General features: G+C 40.6%; 1 protein-coding gene and 1 long non-coding RNA gene across 2 annotated transcripts in view; one reads left to right on the top strand and one right to left on the bottom strand.

The window, feature by feature from the left end:
* The window catches only part of LOC139386259 (uncharacterized), a 28,410-nt gene extending 27,736 nt beyond the window's left edge, over window positions 1-674 (bottom strand). Inside the window, exon 1 of the long non-coding RNA XR_011629021.1 lies at window positions 620-674. This is a non-coding gene — a long non-coding RNA (uncharacterized lncRNA). The remainder of the gene's footprint in view (window positions 1-619) is intronic.
* A 3,081-nt stretch (window positions 675-3,755) lies between these two features.
* LOC139386029 (short stature homeobox protein 2-like) lies at window positions 3,756-10,636 on the top strand. The gene is made up of 5 exons (XM_071131424.1): window positions 3,756-4,086; window positions 5,469-5,677; window positions 7,887-7,944; window positions 8,472-8,560; window positions 9,091-10,636. Exons 1-5 carry the CDS (start codon window positions 3,840-3,842, stop codon window positions 9,382-9,384), a joined length of 897 nt encoding a protein of 298 aa, XP_070987525.1. The 5' UTR covers window positions 3,756-3,839; the 3' UTR covers window positions 9,385-10,636.
* Window positions 10,637-21,634: the final 10,998 nt, after the last annotated feature.

Below are 21,634 nucleotides of genomic sequence, written 5' to 3'. Positions count from 1 at the left end.
GTCCGCCAACACTAGTCGCTACTCAACTCCATCGTAAAGCGTGGAGTTGAGTTGAGACAGCGTAAATCCTGCAATGAACAGCTGTACTGTGGCGAGAGGCTACGTTGTTTAATGTCCCCATTCCTTCCTTCCTACAAGACTGACAAATAGCTGGCAAAATAACTTTTATATTCTGAATATACTTGTGCAGTCAGTATGTCAAAGAGCTCGTTAGCTAACTTCAACTCGGCTCCACCTGCCTTAAGAGAGCGTGGGCAGAATGTAAACAATGAACTTACATTATCATAGCGCTAACTAGCGACAGTTTACGCTATCAAGCATAATGGCTAGCTTTGCATTCCCAAATAATTGTTGAAATAGCTACCGTTTATGCATGTGTTAAAAATATACTGTGAAGTTTTCATTTTCAGGTTATAGCATGCAGGCAGAATTTGCCATTTCAAGACTGCTGGCATGCTAGCTATCGTGTTAGCTTTAGTTTGCAGCGAAGCACAGCTGACTAACTTATAGGCATTTTTGTGTTACGGTAAATAGCTACAACGTTGTTACCAGCATTGATGTATTTCAAACATTACTTATACAGTGACTGTAAATTTGGGGGAAAAACAACAATTCATACCAGGTATCATGCGACAAATATTCCTCCTTCATTTGAAAACCACTCGAAATACACCACCATGCACTGCTCAAAAGACTAAACTAGTAGATCGAGAGCACATCGATTGAAGAACGCTCGGATGAAACACACAGGCAAGATAATCTATAACAGAGCTATCGTTCGTATGTCTCTCAATCAATGATCTCTATGATCTCTACTGCTATTTTACAATTGTGTATGTTTAGCCTATATTTCGTGAAGTTGCATAACTTTTGTTACGTTATATCGTATATAGCCTAGGCTATGGGAAACAGTAGCATGAAGTTGTAGGCCTATAATAAAACGGTCATTTTTTTATTTTGAGATATTATGAGTGTAAAATAAACTGTGAATGCCGAATAATCTCCGAATTGGTTATAATTACAAATCTTACTGCTCATGTCATTTGAGGAAAATGTAGACTTGTAGACCTATCAGACCTGCAATCAAGATTACATTTTTACCATTAGTCTATATTTTAATCATTTAGCAGACGCTGTTATCCAGAGCGACTTAGAGTTAGTGCATTCATTTTAAGATAGTTTGGTGGGACAACCACATATCACAGTCCAATCACATATTTGGCGCCTCACATAGAATATAAATTATCATTAGGCATATTTCAAAGGAATATCACCCACACTCTCACTCTGATTCGGCACTGAAGTATTTCTAGGCTAATCAGATTTCACGCAACTTGACGCATTAGGACTTGAAGTCCATTATAGAGCAGATAGGCTAAAGCAAAGTACCATTTCTTTGTTTTTTTGTCTTGCTTTATGGTTAAGATTGTCGCATTGCATTCAAATAGTACGATATGAAAGCCATGTCAATGATGTCAGACTATTCCAAGTTTCTTCTTATAACCTACTTTAACAAAGGATTCTTCCCAAATAGACTACCTATTAAATAAACGAGTGAAAGAAAGCATTTGGGGTTGCTTGAAGAACATTCGTATGTGCACCCCATGCATTTGCTCTCATTAGGCCTACTTTGAATTAATAATAATAATTTGAGAGGTTTAGGAGTAATTTAAGCCTAACATGTATTGTGCTAGAATTAATTGAATAGAAATGTTGCTCTTTGGTCCACAGGTTTTGTCTTCACGCGCGCAACACGCACACACACACAAACACACATACGCAAAAGGCACACATACCCACATACACACACAAAGGGAGCATATCATTTTTGTGGGGTTGATTATCCATTTAGGCCTATTAGAGTGAATACAGGTTATATAGCATATAAACTCCTAAAACACCATAGGCCTAGTCTAAATAAATGTCCGATAGCCAATAGTTTTCTTGTTTCTCGGTTTTCCTATGTTAAAACTTTAACTCGGAGATGTTTCCATGGTAGCTTACCTATGCGGAATGCTAACTTTTTATTAACTTATTGGAAAGGGTGTTATATTAGTAGCCTAACCTTTACGACATCCCACGTTGAAATGGATCGAACATGTTTATCTTTGCAATTGATAGAACTTAAACTACTAAAGTGTATAGGTCTTTGTACTTATTGTGATATAAATAGCAGGTTACAGATTAACTTAAATTCTCTAGCCTAATAGCAGCCTATAATTTCTGCTGCTTTCAGAGGCCGCAGAAAAATAATTAATGCCTAAGGTTCAAGAGCGGAGACATCATTAATTTTTAATAAGGGGAATTGTTCGAGCCTGAGTGTGGAAAAAATATTTATATAGATTATCAATAAACGCGCTTTAATTTTGCATCAAATTTACAAGTGATAGCCTATCATACAGCTGTATCCCATCCCATTCCGGCTTATATTTAGCCTTTTTCAGTTCACTTAATTGCTTTGTCCCCACGGCATCCAGTAACCTTCACCGTAAATGAACCATTGTTTATTTATTTTGCAAATGTGCAATAATTTCAATAGGCAGTCAACTTAAGAAACCATAATTAACACGCCCAATGGCAACGCATCACATGAAAAGCTTTAATTAAACGTTTAGTTGCTGTTTAACATTCTAATGGCGTGAGAAAGTCTATCGAGATTTGATATTAAGCAATATAGTTTCCCTAATGACTTCAGATTAATATAATTGCTGATTTAAAATGTAAATACATTATCTAATAAATTAAGACAAAAATGTGAGATCAGTTTTATCATTTCAGTTGTCATCTGAAGACATTTGAAGAACAAAAACTATTGATCATAATTATCTGGTTAACAAAATCAAAATCGAACAATGAATTATGCTATCTTCCAAATCATGGGAGAAATATGTATTACTTTTATCATTTGTATTATTATTATCATTATTATTATGATTACTATTGTTATTGTTATTATTATTATTGTGATTATTATTAATATGATAGCTGCTTATCAAATTATTGTTCTTACAAATTACACACTACAAATTACTAACAAGTAACATATACAAACTATCAACATGCAGAATAGTTTATCTGTTATTGCTTCAACTATGTGTTTATTTGCTGTTATTTGAGCAGAAAACATTGTTCAAACGCGTTATCGTTGCATGTGAGTCAAGGTGAGTGTCTGGCTACGGTGAGCCTCCACCAAGCATCCCAGTTGGTCCTCTCTTTACCTTTCTCTCTCGGTATCACTGTCGCTGTCTCTTTTTTTCCCAGATCACAGAGATTTGGAGGAAGCTCCGTTATGTGCTCCCCGCACGAGCTTGTCATTTTCAGTTTTAGCCACACCCCTGCAGAAATCCTGCCCATCTCCCTGGTGTTTAAAAAACTAATTCAGGACAATAGCAACGAATCCACGCTTAATTAAATTAATTAGTCCTTCTTGTCAATCTTGGATTAATGGCCAATAGCAACCTCGTAAGAATGATGTGAAATCTGAAGGGCTGCTAATCTGTTTTTCGATGCTGTCAGTACAGGCGAAGGGAAGGGGGCTCATCCCGGCATCCTGAGGGGAGGTAATTTGCACAGATCAAGGGGCAGGCGTTGCAAAGTATAAATACTGTGACTTCAATAGCGGATCACCAGCAGGTTGGAACTCCGCAGCAAGAAGAATTTGTCGAGATCTTATACATTTAGCTGCAGCACGAGATCCAGAGTTGGCAACAACATCACCTTGCATTTAGGTCGTCTAAAATAAACACTCTTGATGTCTTAAACTGTTGTGGAACTGAGAGAGAGAGAGAACGAGAGAGCGAGAGTGAGAGACCAAGACGAGGAGATTTTTTGGAGCAGTGATGGAAGAACTTACCGCGTTTGTGTCGAAGTCTTTTGATCAGAAAGTGAAGGAAAAGAAGGAAGTGATCACGTACAGGGAGGTGCTGGAGACCGGATCTGCGCGAGCCAGGGAAGGTCTCGCCAGCGATCCGAATCGCGAGGAAATGAACGATATCGCTCGTGTAGACGCGCGATCGCCAGGCAGGGAACCGGACATGCTGGGGCCAGAGAGAACCAGGGATGTGGGAAGCCCGAAACTGATCGATGGTAAACTAGCCTCCAGCTATGCGTTCATACGGTTTTCTTATGCGATGTACTATAATGTAACTGCTTTGAGGTTAAACAAAGTCAACATATTTTTGAATTATGCTCTAACGTTCATACTTTGGGAATACCCCGTGCGCTAACTTTGACAAACATGTCACCGGCCTAGTCAAAGAACATATCCTTGCATGCTTTTGTCTATATCGCTGGGGGAAAAACGAATGAAGGTGTTGCTTCTATAAGTTGGTATACGTTTATATGCCTACGTGCATGTTTTAGCACTCTTTTGTATTTTGAATTTTTCCCAATTACAAGTTTAGCTTCATGTGACTGTGAGGGACACTAAAAGTAATCTTACGTTTATAGCCTAGTTGTTGTCATAATGTGTAGTGGCTGTGTAATGCAATGTTGAGTGTAATACCAGGTCCACAATTGAATTAGGTAGGTCTATCCGGTTAAGTGCTTTTCTGTCTGAAGAGAAATGGTATAGCATGCTTTTAAAAGATAAACGCATTTATTTTGGAATTATCAAATCCACAATTGGACCATGGCTGGTCACTGTGTAACCCCATCTGAAGCGCGATGTAATTTCAGTAACAAGAAACAATGTGTTGTATTGAGATATTCATCAACCGCATACAGACAAAAAGGCTGGGAGAAAAGATGGCTATTTAAATGATCCAATAACACAAAAAATCAACAGGCCTAGCAGAAATTATTCATATTAATGTGTTTATGTTTTTCATACATGTTCTCTAATCATTTAATTGGATTATGTCATCAGTAATTATGCATCCTAATCATAATAATAATATTAATTGGAATGGGTATTTTCGCTATATTGACTATCATATTGATCACTAATTGCATTGGCCTAGATCAAACAAATAGCCTAATGTTGCATTAGCTGGGATGGTAATATTTTACGTCTTCAAATGTTAATAATCAGTCGTTTCACTTTATACAACCGTGGAGAATGACATTGGGCAGATACAATTAGTATCTGTTACAGATACTTGCACAACGGGTAGGCCTATACCTTAGTACAAATCATATCATAGCCATTACAATACAATTGTAGTGACATCATGAACAATATAAACCGAGCTGCTGGTCCTATATCCTAAACAGGAAAACACGAGCTATGATAAGCGATAGGACATCCAACAGTGAGCACCTCAATGCATATTTATAAGGAGTTAACAATTGAAGACCTTTCTGTAGGACTACAAAACATCCGAAGCTGATATTGGTGTAATGCTTGGGAGGATGGATCCACATGTTCGCTTTAGGAAGGTCGTTGTGTGATGCCTCCTTCTCTACCCTTGTATAGCTGAGGCCTTTTTTACTCACCCTCATTCATTTGCTGCTACCCTTCTCTGTAGGTACCACGCACATGAAAGAGAGAAAAGAGGACACAAAGCAAATGGAGGACGAGGCACAGACTAAAATCAAGCAGAGGAGAAGTCGGACTAACTTTACACTGGAGCAATTGAACGAGCTAGAGCGGCTATTCGATGAGACCCACTATCCAGATGCCTTCATGCGGGAGGAGCTGAGCCAGCGGTTAGGGTTGTCCGAGGCTCGAGTACAAGTAAGGGGCTCTCTATCTTCTTTAGGTTTGTTGTCTATGTGTAAAGATGTCGTGTGTTGCTCATATTAGGAATATTTGACAAAAGAGAACCCGATGTCTAGAGGAAACAGTTGTCCTCATGTTCTCGACTATACTTTTACGCACAGAGGGAAACCATGTACCACTACCGGTCTCTTGAGAATGGGGTTTATTTACATGTTTCTTGTGGCTTTTTGGGGGGGGGGGGGGGCATAGCACCATTCTAGAAAGTTACACTATAAACAATTGATCAACATTTTATAGTTGATGTATTTGGCTATCAAGAAAACTAAAACTGAAATGTTAAAATGGATGAAATCTCATTTTCTGAATATGCTGTGTTTCTCTCTCTCTCTGTGTGTCTGTGTGTGTGTGTGTGTGTGTGCGCGCGCGCGCGTGTGAGCGAGAGAGAATAAAGAAAGAAAGAGTGAGAATAAAGAAAGAGAGTTATTCCATGTAAAAAATAATAACGCTGTACAGTGTATCTCAATTAAGGCCTGTAATCTTGTCATATATGTAGGCCTATCGTGCAAACCACATTGTGCCAAGTTTCAGATTACAATTTTGTTTAAAAAAATATTATTATACGATCAATTTAATTTTAAATCAGACATTCAAAATCCTGTAGAAAACAAACACAATATTTGTCCCCACTTTATTAGTAACCTATATGTTGCTCGCACGAGATACATCTGTCTTGTATTTTTTCCACCGGGAAAGACCATCTGTACTACTGAAACCCAATAAGCCGTTTCGGAGAGGGGGGGACTTCAGTCTCTGTGTAACCGGAGAAGAGTGACTGAGCCGAGCAATGACAATGAACATAGACATCGGTTCTGATCTGATTTATCAAACCCCATAATATCTTATTTCAGCCTCTTTCATCCCTTATGCATCGGCCCAGGGAGACGACGGAGCGAGTATTTATTCACTGAATATGTCGGTTCTTTCTAAAATATCATAAAACGGGCCCAAAAAACCTCCCTCCCCCATAAAAGTTAAAGCAAGCGCTTTTTGCAACGTATCCCGGCGAGAGTTGGAATTTTACCAAGGCGTATTGTGTCACAAGCAAGGCGAGTGCAAGGAGCACAGCTCGAGGATTTACATAAATTATGTATTATTTTCCTCCCAAATCAAGATCTGCTGCTTTTTCTATTTTCAGTACATGATGTAAACGACCATGCGATTCATGGGGCCCTTTTCTAGCCACAGTTGCATGCAGGGATGAAATGACAATTTCCGGCACAAAGGCCAATTTATTTTTGTTTTAAAGTAGCAACGTCTTTGCTTACTTCGCGGTGGGCTATTTGCTTCTGTTTTCAGTCTACGTAAAGATTTATAATACAATCAATAAGACACGAGATGTGTGTTATATTGCATTGTTGACACGGCTACGTGGTCAAAATATGAGGATGGCGCTTACGACATATTGATAGACTTATCAATATAATTTCCATTCTGTCCATGATGCGCTCTGTGCAGGAGAATTGGTAATCTGTGTTGTGGGCTAATTTATCCACAGCTTTGTAGGGGATTCAAAGTAGATTATCATAGTAATGAGACGCCTTATCTCCGTTCCAAGATAGCCTACTCCTCGGAACATTATGCTTTTAAAGAACAGACATAAAGGAAAAGAGCTATCCTCAGAAAGAGCTTTGTGTAGGGCGTGTTATGGCGGTAATTAAACGAAACTGTAAAGCATTTAAATGCTTCAGTAACATAGATTTTCCTGCAGATTAAGGTAATTAATTTCACCAGCCATTAATGAGAGAGAGCTTTTCTCAGATCACGTTGCTCAGATGTCCAAAGCCGTAATCACTTAATGCTATCCGATATCAGAGAAGCAATTCGGTTCTTCTGGGACGCCAATCTATAGAAAGATGAAACCAGTGCTGAGAAGGTAATTTATTTTGATCAAATATAGCCTGCAAATGTCAAACAAGTGTGTTTACACAGCTATAATATGATAATAACATTCCCCCTTTTCGTTGTGGTCTACTTTCTTACGTTGTATTTAGCCAGCCCCCTTGTACATGTAATAATTAAAATCTGGTGTTAAGCGTGCGCATTAATATTTCAGGGCTCCTTTGGGATATTGTTTTTCTGCGGTTGTTGTCATTTTGAGCGGAATTACACATGCCCTCACAAGCAGCTGCCAATCACGGTCACTAATTAATTTCTCTCCCCGCAGGTTTGGTTTCAGAACCGGAGGGCCAAATGCAGAAAGCAGGAGAATCAGTTACACAAAGGTGCGTTTTTATTCTTTGTCCATCTGCAATATCATATTTTATGCGTCGTGATAATAATGGTTTACATTTGGAAAGGGTTACAAGAACATATTTGAAAACCATAACCATCAAGGGTGCCTACAAATTAAAATGCACCAAATGCACAACAACAAATGCTTTCCAACCCTGTTCCTGGATAGCTTCCGTCCTGTAGGTTTCCACTCCAACCCTAATCTAGCGCACATGATTCTATTAATTAGCTGGTTAATAAACTGAATCAGGTTAGTTACAAATGGGTTTGGATTGAAAACATACAGGACGGTAGCTCTCCAGGAACAGGGTTGTAGAGTCTTGCTACAGGCTATATGGTGCAAAAAAATCGATAGCGTTTGAATGGCAGTATGCTCCCTGAATCTTTATCCTGATGTGCTATTTGCACTCCATTATTTTGGATAATGGAATTGTTTGTTGTTTCCGGAGTATAAATATTTGCCTCAATTATAATCTGGAGACTATTTCCCTTACAGATGTCCTATCTTTTTTTCCAGGAGTTCTCATTGGAGCCGCGAGTCAGTTTGAAGGTTGTCGCGTAGCGCCATATGTCAACGTGGGGGCCTTACGGATGCCATTCCAACAGGCAAGTTACTTTGAAGCGTGCAGTCTTTGACTAAACCAATCACCAGACTGCTGTCTTGGCACGGGCCTTGTCCAAGTGGTATGGGACAACAGTGTTCCAATAATAGTGGGTTACAAAAATCTTATTCAGATAATCCTGTAAGGCCTTTAGGCTTGTTATCAGACCCTCAAGTGAATACCCATTGTAGCCTATGCCACATATTAATAGAAAATCCCCCCAGTCGTTAGAGATTCTTAAATTGTGTCCTCAAGTTGTGATACAGACTTTTGATTCAATTGACATAGTGTGTTTTATATCGGCTTGCATTCAACAATATGGATCAACAGGGTTGGATTCAATTCCATCTCAATTCCATCTGAAAGGGACTTGAAAAATTAATTGAAAATGCCATTTTCAAATTCATATCATCGGATCTTGTAATTGAAATGTAATTGGACCCAATGAATACTTTATGAAATGAATACAAGACAGCCTTCCACAAGTTAGCTAATATGTTTCTCCCCTCTCTTCCCCCATCCGTGCGTCCGTAGGATAGTCATTGCAACGTGCCGCCCTTCTCCTTTCAGGTCCAGGCGCAACTGCAGTTGGACAGCGCGGTGGCCCACGCGCACCATCACCTGCACTCTCACCTGGCAGCGCACGCCCCTTACATGATGTTTCCGGGCCCGCCATTTGGTTTGCCCTTGGCTACGCTCGCGGCTGAATCCGCCTCTGCTGCCTCGGTTGTGGCCGCAGCTGCAGCCGCCAAAAACACCAACAAAAACTCCAGTATTGCAGATCTGAGACTCAAGGCCAAAAAACACGCGGCAGCTCTGGGACTGTGACTAGGCGTGCAACAAGGCGTATATGGCGTCTAAAAAGGCCTACATTATTGACTTGAGAGTCATCAACAACGCAGGCATCAAAACAAAAAATGCTTTACAAAGTGAAAGCAAGGACATATATGTTTTTTTGTTTGTTTTTTAAACGAAGGACATCATGTATAACTATAGAAAATAGGCTATTTATGAGATAAAAACAAAGATGGACTGTGAAATCGATAATAAAGGGCGGGAGTTGATATAGGCTGTCTTCACAAATGCCACGTGGTAACTGCACCAACGTGAAACTAGGGTGGAGGTGTCAACGAGCAAGATTTCCAAGAGGAACGATGCCGCATGGGACGTTCGACTCTTTGTGAAACAAGGAGAACTATTCTGCGTTGTTTTTCATTATTAGGCTATGTTATTTCCTTTTGACACTATAGAGGCTGGCCTCGTTATATTTCAAAAACGTGTTCTCTGTAAAGGAAACAGCGGATGTTCGTGAACGAATAGAGACAACAACAACAAAAAATACACTTATGTGACAGGTTTTTTTCTGTTCTTTTTCTTGTCCAAATGAAAACTCATCTGCAGTGTTGCATGAATGTCTTTCCTCACAGATGACGTTATTTGAGTCGGTTCCATTTCACTCTCGTGCTCTCCCTCCGTGGACAGCAGACAGACAGACAAACACTCCGAGGACCTGATGAAGCTCTCACTTTAATGTCACAGTATTTGGATCTCGTGGCTTCTAGACGTGTCGGGATGTGTGGAATTCAGACATTTGCCCGAAAATGTTACATTATTTTGCGAATGGTGAACTTCCGTTAGTCTATGAAGTTTTATACAATGCAATGGAGTGCATTTGCGAGTGATTCGACCTACTGAAAGCGCAATATATGTCACATGTTAAGAATGACAAAATATTCGGTCAATAATTGCAGTAGGCTATATGTGAGACGGTACGGAGCACATGTAAAATATGTTAATACACAAGAAACATGCATTATTTTTTGTTATTTTGTGGCTTATGAGTGCATTGTGAGAGAATTTTTGTTTTCTATTTTACTGTCCTTCCGTGTGTAAAAATCATGTGCATTCTGTAGGCTATGTAATGTTGATGTTTTTATAACAGTGAAAGTGAACGTAGCCCTACCTGAGGCACGGATTTCTAAAAATATCATAGAAATCCTTATACTTTTTTCATCACTTATGTGAAACGTGAACTCACCTGAACAACATGTTTTCGGTTCATAGAATAAATCAACTGAAGTTTCTTTTTATGATAGCCTCTGTTTACATTATTTTTTAATTCAAATGTGTCTCATGTGTGGGGTGTAGCCTAGTTTCGATGGATAAACTTGTTACAAAATATATTAATTTCATATGATTATTGCTGTATTATTCCATATTATTTTTGCACAAAGGGTATTATTACAATTATTATAATGGGCTAAGATGCATTATTATTATTTAGTCTACTACTTCTGCTACTACCATTGATTGTATTCAGGTTGTAGGCCTTGCCTACACAGACTTATGGAAGGCTACATAAATGATTCATGTTTCGATATATTTGATCCAGTTGTGTCAGGCCCGTTTAGCCACGTGTTATTTTTTTTCTCAGGATCATGGACATCTTTGTCATAGTCCCTAACCTTTCCAAACCAGTACATTATTCAAAATGTTTTGTTACATTTCAGACCTCTGTGGAAAAGGTGTCAAATATCGCATTGAAGACGATAGTAAAATGCTTATAGAATATTAATATTAGAGAATTATAGAATATAGAATATTAAGTCCATTGAATACACGGAAAAATCCCGAAAAGACACGAAGACTGTTTGATGGCGTGTAATGATGGTGTGTAATGATGGTGTGTAATGCCGGTGTGGTGATGTAGCTGTTTCGGGAACTTTTCACTGGTCTAGCCTTACAGTTGTCTCTTATGTAAGGCCAGCTCGTTTTTACACACATCATTACATTTCCAATAATTGCTTTATTCCAGATGCTTTCAAAATGCTTTCAAAATATACCATAGGCTACATTTGAAATAGGTTCCTTGTTTTCGGAATTAGGCTACCATTGAAATATCAATTTGAGAATTATTTTATGGTGAGCAAAATCATTATTGTCTATTAGGCCACTGTTTGGCATGACGCTCAGATGAATTCGTTTCGTTTTTAATTCCAAACACTTGTACAGACAGATTGGAAATGTCTACACAGTTTAATATGGTTCATTGAGACTGCGCGTCATGCATAGAGACCCCTTGACTTCCAGAGCAAATTGGCCTGACTTGTTTCCGGACATCTTAACCGGCCATTACTGAGGATTTAATAAACACCTGACACGAGAGCCGATTTTAGAGCAATGCGGATCACATTACCAGCCGATATTTCCATACAAAACACAATGTCTTTTGCTATTAATTAATACCGCTCTCACAGATGCACTAGACTCTAGAGTGCTTGTGTATCTTGCCGTTTGGGTTGGATTCAGACGCCAAAACTATTGAATTATTGATCACTCCCCTTACCAGTAGTGGAGGAGAGAACGAAACCGGGCCTGCTAATGGAGGCGCGCGCACTTGCACTCATGTAAATAAGTAGGGGACATTCCCATACCAGGTTCCTGCTACTTTAGGCCGTTTTTTAAGTCAGTTAGACAGGAACCATTCTAATGACTTGCACGTGCTGGGATAGAAACGTGTCGTTTAAGAGTGGAGATGTTTTTAGTTGATCTTTTTATGTTTCTAGAGACTATTTCTACTATTACTGCTATGTTGGGGGTCACCATGGTTTGCATGCAGCCTATTGCTCCCTCTCTCCAGGCATCCATATCAGTTTTGAGGTGGAGAGCCTGAGAGGGTCCGAGGAGACAACGAGACGGGGACACACAAGTGCTTTTCTAGATTAGCCATGGGGCGAACAACGACTCTCACCCTCCTTTCCACACACTCTCAAGACACAGGTCCCACACCGCCACCGGGGAGCCAGACACCCCTCCTCGCGGTCTGTCTTCCTCTTTGCCACCCACCCCACCCTCCCTCCCTCCCTCCCTCCCTCCCTCCCTCCCTCCCTCCTATACTTCTCAGGCTATGTCTCTCCGTCTCTCCATTATCCATCTCTATACACTGAATCACAGGACGAAGAGTTCAGCAGAGGCGGTGTAATCAAGACTCAAGAGTCCTTGGAGCATGAAAAGACACCAGAAAACACAACACCAACACCAGACATCTAATAAGCCCCCCCCCCCCCCGGCAAAGACACAACCCCAGCCCATATTAGTCACACCATGCTTACATCTCAAATGGCACCCTATTCCTTATATAGTGCACTACTATAGCTCCAGGGCTTTGGTTAAAAGTAGTGCACTAGGGAATGGGGTGCCAAGGGGATCTGGTCAAAAGTAGTGCACTATATAGGGAATAGGGTGCTATTTGTGATGCCGCCCATACCACCCGGTTGGTTCCCTAGCAAAGAATCCTTCATATCAACTGTTCGTGACCTGTTGCTAAATTTACCTCTCTATAATCATGCTGCAGACAATAACATTGCAGTATCATTTCCTCTGCAAAGGCACTTGGGTCCTTTATCAAATGAGCCCTCGTATAACATTTTCTTTGCTCACAGTGGTGTCAGTTTGTTTCATCATAAGTTTGTTTATTTTGGTACGAAAACAAAAGTTGTTTTATTGTCACAGACACCAGATAGGTGCAGTGGAATGTGTTGTTTTACAGGGTCAGCCATAGTAGTACGGCACCCCTGAGCAAATTAGGATAAAGTGTCTTGCTCAAGGACAAATCTACAGATTATCCACCTTGTCAGCTGAGGTTTTCAAACCAGCGACCTGTGAGTTACTGGCCTAACGCTCTAACCGCTAGGTTACCTGCCACCCCTAATGGTATTGGGTAGTGGGTATGTAGTAAATGGTAGTGGGTATGTCAGATATCAACAAGCTCTCACAGTCTCACTGCAGAATTAGACGTTTAGCCACGTTTCTACAAACGTCCAATTTTGAAGTTGCTCTAAACATTACATTTCAAATCGTTTTTGACACCCTGGGTTGACTCCTCATGCTCAGTATTATACCTTTTCTCCAAAAGTAAAATGTCAAAGTTGTTACAAATGTCAATTTTACAAGGTTAAGGGTTAAGGTTTTGGATAGGGTTAAAACATTAAAGGCATACTTCGGGATTTTGGTAATGAGGCCCTTTATGAATTTGTGGATACCATGTTTATGTCTCTGTGTCCAGTATGAAGGAAGTTAAGAGGTAGTTTTGCATGGGAATGCTAACTATATTGTTAGTGTAACGACTGGAAGTCTATGGGTATCTACTAGCATGCTAGTTAAGCAAAGGGTTAAGGTTTGGGATAGGGTTAAAACAAAACAATATAAATGAGTGTTCACCACTGGGATAGCAGCCAGGTCACCCATGATACAAGTCAGTATTAGACGTTCATCCATGTCTGAGGACGTTGGGAGATGACGTGGAAGCTCGCCACTAGGGGCAACAGTGAACACTGTTACATTCAAAGTAGGTTTTGGTTTTGCTTGGGCATTGTAGACAGAAATGGGTGTAAGCATCTGCCGCTGGTGCCAAAGGTCACATGTTTGAATCCAGGGATGTTTTAAGCCTATCCCAAAACATCAACCCTTACCTAAACATAAAGAGTTCATCACTAAGCATTTGCCTCCGGTGCAAAAAGTTTGCATGTTCGAATCCAGCGTTAGAAAGTCGTTTTTTTATATTTTTGATTAAAGCCTATCCCAAACCATTACCTTAACCTTTCGGGAATTATTGCCTAACCTTAAGATTTCGGAGTTAATGCCTAAACATAACCCCAACCATAAAAATTCAGAGTTAATGCCTAAACTTAATCTTCACACTTTGAAATGTGACGTTTGAGAAACATGGATGAACGTCAAATTCTGATGTGAGACTGTGAGACCTTGTTGGGGATTGAACACGCAACCTTCTGATCCAGAGTTGTGGGATTACGTTCATCCCGTCTGTGTTTGTCTGTGTAAAACTGAAAGGAGTTGCTGTGTGTGAAGTTGCTGTGTGTATGTGTGTGTGTGTGTGCTTGTGTATGTGTGTGTGTGTGTCGCTGTCTGTGTGTATGTGCCCTTGTGTGTGTGTGCTCGTGTCAGAGTCGAAAACGCTCGAGCGAAACCAGTAGTCCTTCACCCAAAAAACAAAGCTAGAAGAAAAAGAAAAGATAAAATAGGGCTCTCTAAAGGTTTGCCTTTGTTATATATTAAGTGCGTTCAAAGAGCAATGTGCACACACGGCCAGACAAAAGACAACAGACATCAGGAGCATCACAAGATGAAAGAAGGACTTCAAAGGCATCAAATGGAGTGAAAGTGGAAAAGAAACCTGCCGAAAACTCCCTCCAACAGCACTCAGACCAGCAATTAGGCCTTCATATTACTCTGTTATCACACATGTGGACCGTAGGCCCGGGTGGCTAAACCGCAGAGCTTGGTGTATGTTGCACTCATAAGACAAACACAGCATTTACCCAGAATATGATTTTATTTGGCTGAAAACGGGATGTTGCGTCACACAGATTTGAACCCTGCGTGGAAGAAAAAAGGATTGTTGAAGAAAACAAGTCTCCCAACTCATTCTATTCAGGTAACTAAGTGGGTACGAAACAAAACAGGGCAGAGCAAAACAAGAAGTCAGATTGTTACTCCACGTCCTGTTTATGTACCCCCAGGCCATTCTGCACATTTTTATGTACTCATTGCATTTATTTGTTATGAATTCATTTCCAGTTGCAGCTGGTGAGGCGATGGGTGCAGATAACATGTGGCTCGGCCTCTGAGAGAGACAAAAGCAGCGGTGGGGAACTTTTGCGGTCTCTCAGACATTAGCCAGGCATTGTGGGCAATTGGCCATGGTAGAAGGGAAATTTGGTGTGTGTCCTTTGACGTTTTTTAATGTAAGAAATGACAAAATGCTACCTGTAAATGACTCTATATTTGTATCCACATGCTAAATTATATTTTAATGATGGGAAATCACCACAACTTTCATTCATACTGTGTTGTTAAATCTCATGACAACACCAAAATATTGTCCAGGGGAGCTGTTCGTGGAGCGTCACAATTAATGTCACTGCATCTATCAGCTCCATTTAACTAGGCTACAGCACACACACACTTCCTCTCTATTCGTTCCTCCATATGAGTGGCCAAAAAATATGGTGTTAGTATAGCAAAAGATGGAGGCCAAGTCTCCTTCTGAAGACATTCTATTGTAGTTCCTTCCGTTTATTTTCTTCTGCCTATGCTGAGGAGAGAGAGAGGACAGTTGAATGGATGGCAGCAGTGAGGTGACACAGGATTTAGATGCACCAGGGGCATTTGTCATGCAGCAATTTCATTCCGATATATTCATTGATCCTGCCACCCCCATCTCCTCATCCTCCCACTAGTATTGACAGGTGTGTCGCTATGGTAATTCACTCCACCCCCACGGCCCATTCTCATTGGATGAATTCGTAAAAGACAGACAGACACACACACATTGTTATGGGATAATATGATGAGCGTGGTAGGTAATGTATTATGGTAAGGGTCCGTGTCAAGTTCAACAGGGAGCATTGGGTTGAGGGAGAGCCTGAGGGGGTGTCACTGGAGAAGAAAGAGAAGAGAATGTAACGTGTTTTAATGCAATGTAATGTAAATTGATTTCCCGAGTTTTGGAAGGACAGAAAAAGAGAAGAGCTGCTTGGAAATGCATTACAGGGGCCAAACGGCTCTTTGAGGAGACAGGATTTAACGGGGGCTACCGTGGCTCTATTGGATTACAATGTTGGCTCAGCAATCTGGCAATGTCTAATTAAATAGCCCAGCATTAGCTTCCACCACATTGGGGAGTGTGAGAGAGGGACACTATCTCATTCTGAAATGGATGTAAAAATAGATCCTTGCGGGTTAGCCCGTACTCACTCTCCCTCTCTTCTTCCCCCCTGCCTCGTACACACACACACACACACACACACACACACACACACACACACACACACACACACACACACACACACACACACACACACACACACACACACACACACACACACACACTCTCTCTCTCTCTCACGCACACACACCGACACGAACACACACACGTTTGTTTTGCTACCCCTTTGGGAACCAAACAATTGATTCCCATTCAAAGTCCTACTTTCCTTAACCCCTAACCCTAAAGGCTTCCACATGCTTCCCACCCGAAACAGTTTGGAAGAGTTTTATTATGACATCATTTGGTGACGTTTTTGTTCGTTTTGCACTTCGGTTACATTTTTTGGGGGGCTGTTTGGGCACACAAATTTTGGGCACACAAGCACTAGGGATTATTCAGTAAAGTCTTTGTTGTCATTTAATGAGAGATGACTCATTTTCATGCACATTTTTTCATTGAGAAATACAGCACTCAACATCTTAGATGAAAAATTGTGCGACTGAGATTTCCTTGGCAAAAAAATTCTAAATGAATGACTGATTTCTTGAGTTATCTTAGATGAATTCTGACTATTATGAGGAAGTGTATGCTGGCTACGGCGTCTAAAAATGAACAAATAGTACTTTTGCTGCTTTTTTCTTGCTTTTCAAGCGAAGAAAGTACGCAAGCACACTCATTCCGTTTGCCTAGCTGAGATCGGCTAGATGCCAGCCGAGATCGGCTAGGTGCCAGCCAAACTGAAGCATGCTGGCGCATTAACCCTAACTCTAACTCTTAACCTAACTCTAACCTTATCCTTAACCCTAACCCTAACCTTAACACCAAACCCCTAAACCTAAACCTTCTAACCCTAACCCTAATTCTAACCCTAAGCCTAACCCCTAAACCTTTTTCCTTGTCTACACATTTCCTGTTTTACTATCCTTGTGAGGACTATTGGTCCCCACAAGGATAGTAAAACCAAACACACACACACACACAGACATGCACGCAAGCATCTACTTACGCATGCACACACACACATAATGTCTCTGTCTCAGCTAAGCACACACTGTAGTATTTCTACCAGAACACTATAAAACCTATTATACACATGTTGCTTACATGTTAAGAAGAGCATCATGAACATAGCCAATGTTTATTCAAAGGATTTGAGATTTGCCCTTGAAATTGACAAAACAATCAACCAATAGTCTGGTAGAAGGGAAGGTCAGTCCAACGCTTTTGTAAAAGTATGTGAACGTGAACGTTTTTTTAGTTCACCACCAGAACACTGGGTGGCACTTTTCTCAACTTTAATTTTTTTCATCAAAATAACTCAAGGAAGTGACACATGACTTGGGAACGAATATCAATAGAATGCAAAAAATAACAGACACGTTGCCTTGACTGTAGACTGTGTTCCTAAAGACATCATTGGTTAAGGAAACCAAATGAAAGACGGCATCAAATTCCCCAACTAAGTGTAATTTTAACCAAAAGGTTGAAATGGACTGAACTGAATGCGGTACATTGAACCCTCAAGTTCTTTAACCAAGAGGGCCAAGGCCAGCAGAATGTTGGGGGTTGAGACGAGCTAAAGTAGGAAGAGGGTGATAAGAGGTGAAAAGATAGTGGAGAGAGTTAGAGAGGGAGGGAGAAGGGGGGAAATAGAGTAGGTGGATATAGGTGCCAAAGACATGAGAGGGGCAAAGAGGAAGCACTTTGTCATTTTGAAGAAAGTGTTTAAAGACAGCTTGTTTTCTTAATGAGTACTGCGACCCCTTTAAAAGGTCACACGTAGCACGTATCTCCATGCAATGCTGACCGGACCATTTTAGAGAGGCTGCAATCTGTGAGTAAAACAATCTGTGAGAACAAGTTTATAAAACAAGCTTATCTGTTGGGTTGTGATGAAGAAAGACAGTTAAACTAAGCTCATGAGACAATATAAGTTAAAATCCTCAAGAATCAAAGTCAATATCAGGAATATTCAACCGAGGGGTCCATGGATGTACTGCACGGGCCCGTGAAAATATATCAAATCGATTTTTTCCCCCCCAGTGTTTTTATTAATATCGCTAGCAACAACAGACAATATATAATGAATTTTTAAAGTAAAAAAATGTAGCAATCCCAGAACTCCGCTTTAAAGCACGACTTCATACACACACAATATGGTAACACTTTACTTAAAGCTGGCATAATGCTTTATTGCTTGTTATAAGCATGTATGAGCCTTTCTAAAGGCTTCTCAGAAGCCTTATAACATGTTATACCTTTCTATATATACCTTTTCCAACCCAAAATGCTTAAAGGGAAAAAATTATAACAATTCAACCTCATATTCATCATCTCCAGCACCACCCCAACATCCACATATGTGAAAATGCCACGTTTCTATGTTCTGTAGTAAAAAAAAGATCAATATAAGTGATTAGTAGACAATTAGTAGGCATTTAGTAGGCGATGCCTACTCACAATTGGTCAAAATCACCCGATGCACACCGATGATGTCGTTTGAAACACTTATCTTTCTCTATCTTTTTTTTTTACTACAAAACATAGAAACACACAATTTTCAAATATGTTGATGTTGATGGGGGTGCTGGAGATCATAAATTAGGAAGTTGAACATTTGTGAAGTTTCCCTTTCAGTTCCATCCCAGATCAGGGTCATTATGAGGTGACAATAAGATATTAAAGGGGTTCATATCTCGTATTTTATTACGATCTCCATTAGCTGTTGCAAAACTCAAAACTCTACTCTTCCTGGGGTCCACACAAAACATGAAACATGACATAATACAGAACATTAATAGACAAGAACAGCTCCAGGACAGCACTACATATATATATTTTTAAGGCACACATAACCTACATATCAATACACACACACAAACTATCTAGGTCAAATAAGGGAGAAGCGTTGTGCCGTGAGGTGTTGCTTTCGCTGTTTTTTGAAACCAGATATGCTGTTTATTTGAGCAATATGTGATGGAACGGAGTTCCATGCAATAATGGCTCTACATAATACTGTATGCTTTATTGAATTTGTTCTGGATTTGGGTCCTGTGAAAAGACCCCTGGTGGCATGTCTGGTGGGGTAAGTGTGTGTGACAGTGCTGTGTGTAAGTTGACTATGCAAACAATTTGGGATTTTCAACACAATCATGTTTCATATATGGTTACGACAAGCAAGTGGCCTCAAGTGTTACTGATATAGATACAGTTTCATGGAATTGCATAAACATGAAACAATTCCACATAGAGGAGCCTATGTACTCATGGCTGTATGGTGCAATAAGTGTGTGTTCACCTCTGTGCTGCAACAAACAATGACAGTTCCTAATATATTTGAAGAACAACCATTTTTATTCGCCAGATGAAAAAAATCCTACGGGTAAATATAGCGCTATAATTTATTAAACAGACGCGGTACGCAATGTCGCAAATGTAATCATCATATCCGCTTTCTTTGGGTGACGCTGCTAACACTTTTCATACACCGTGATTTTCCTAAATACTATTCATTAGAATATAATTGGAGAAAATATTTAATATCAACATGCTAGATGAACTCCAGAGGGTCTTATTGTCCTATATAAGCACCCAATTGCCTTCATCACCAAAATGTGAAATCAAAACTGCCGCACAACCTGTAGACCTGAGAGAGATGTACGGTGTGGTCAAAAAGAAGAGCGGACAGGAGCCACAACGAGATTCCCCCACTGTAAAAGTTGATCCCTCCGGCGCCATTATATAAGCGTGTACATATGGGAAGGTAAAAATGGAAGACGACACTTTAAATGACATTATTATAAAATGCAATACTCCTGGAATGATCCCCTTATTAAATTAGGCCCTATGATCCAAGATGAATTTCCTGCTTCCCTAATCCATCAAGGGGGGAATATTAAAAGATAGGGCTCAACTGGCATTAGAATCTCACTCAGTCTTGACTTTCATTATTCTGCATTAGGCCGCTGCTAGGGGAGAGCCTCTTAATGAGAATTACAATGATTCACTGGCCTCGGCCCCACTTCTGACAAGTAAAATATTAACTCCTCAGTCACAGCTGTCTGAATTAAAATACTTTGTAACCGCGGACGCGCTAAATTAAATTGGCCTTTTATGTACCTTACACGGTTGACCCCCGTGGGGGTGCAGCACAAGGGCCGCTGCCGCCGCTGAGCTACACCACAAGAGGGAGAGATGATTCGCACCTTGACTGAGAAAACAGATACAGTCGCATACACATAGGCACCTACGCACGCACAGATATATGTAGGCTATATACGCCCACACACGCACCTATGCACACACGCTTCCACGCACACACGCAATCACCTATACACCTACGTACGCACACACACACACACACACACACACATACGCACACACAAAGACCGCTGCCCTCCCCCGTGTCTCATTCTGTCATTCTCTCTATCTATCTATCCATCCGTCACCTTTTTCATTCTCGTTTTCTCACCGGAGGCAGTTTCTCAGCAGACATCCTTTATATGTTGTTTGTTTGATAGCCACTGTCTAGCATCGTCTGTTTGTTTGTCCGTGTTGCACTTTTCATTAACCACCGGGCCATATACACACAGCATGCCCCTTACCTGTTTCTGGATATACATACTCAACATTCCACCACATTAACGAAACATAACAAGCCTTTTAAAGACAGAGGAACTCAAGTAATCGGGACTTAGTATGCATGAACCCAATCCAATTAACATCGACCTTTAAAAGTTTTATTTCAGTCAATTTGCACTCACTTAAGCCGGGGCAAGGGCTTGCACTGCAACTCGGCTCCGGCTGCCAAATTCCTCCGCCTGTGAATGGAACAGAGCCTACGCCGGAACCGTGGCCGTTCCGCCCGCTCTCTCTGACTCCAAGGTCACCCCGCTGATGCTCTGATGGGGAGAGGAGCGGGGAGTTTTTCTCTCTCCGCCCGCAAGCCTGCGTCCCCAGCAGCGCTTTTATTCCGCCCGTGTTGCTAGAGCACCCCTGAGTCCACACTCTCCGTTTGAGTTCTTCACAAACGATCGATTTCAGGGGGAGCGTGGAAAAAAACACAGTGGTGACCCTCGAGTCTGAAAATGTTACACTTTAAATCATTGGATTTAAAAAAATAAAATATGCCCCGGGACATGTCACTTCTTCCCCTTTAAAAGCAAACCGAATGAATAAATAAATGGAGGGAGCCAATAAAGAAACAACCACAAAATGAAAACTAAATGGAGATTAATTCAGTGGGCATACAGGTCTCGCTGTCAATTTGAGCAATTCTGATCCGGTGAT

Source organism: Oncorhynchus clarkii, chromosome 27 (assembly GCF_045791955.1).
Source record: "Oncorhynchus clarkii lewisi isolate Uvic-CL-2024 chromosome 27, UVic_Ocla_1.0, whole genome shotgun sequence".
Taxonomy (NCBI): Eukaryota; Metazoa; Chordata; class Actinopteri; order Salmoniformes; family Salmonidae; genus Oncorhynchus; species Oncorhynchus clarkii.
Note: the sequence above shows the minus strand (reverse complement) of the source record. Positions and strands in the feature narration are given on the sequence as shown.

Bases quoted from the DNA above. Each gene is read 5' to 3' on its own strand.
- LOC139386029 (XM_071131424.1), top strand. From the start codon at position 3,840: ATGGAAGAACTTACCGCGTTTGTGTCGAAGTCTTTTGATCAGAAAGTG. The intron at 7,945-8,471 runs GTGCGTTTTTAT...CTTTTTTTCCAG, and splicing joins GGAGAATCAGTTACACAAAG to GAGTTCTCATTGGAGCCGCG. The intron at 8,561-9,090 runs GCAAGTTACTTT...GTGCGTCCGTAG, and splicing joins TACGGATGCCATTCCAACAG to GATAGTCATTGCAACGTGCC.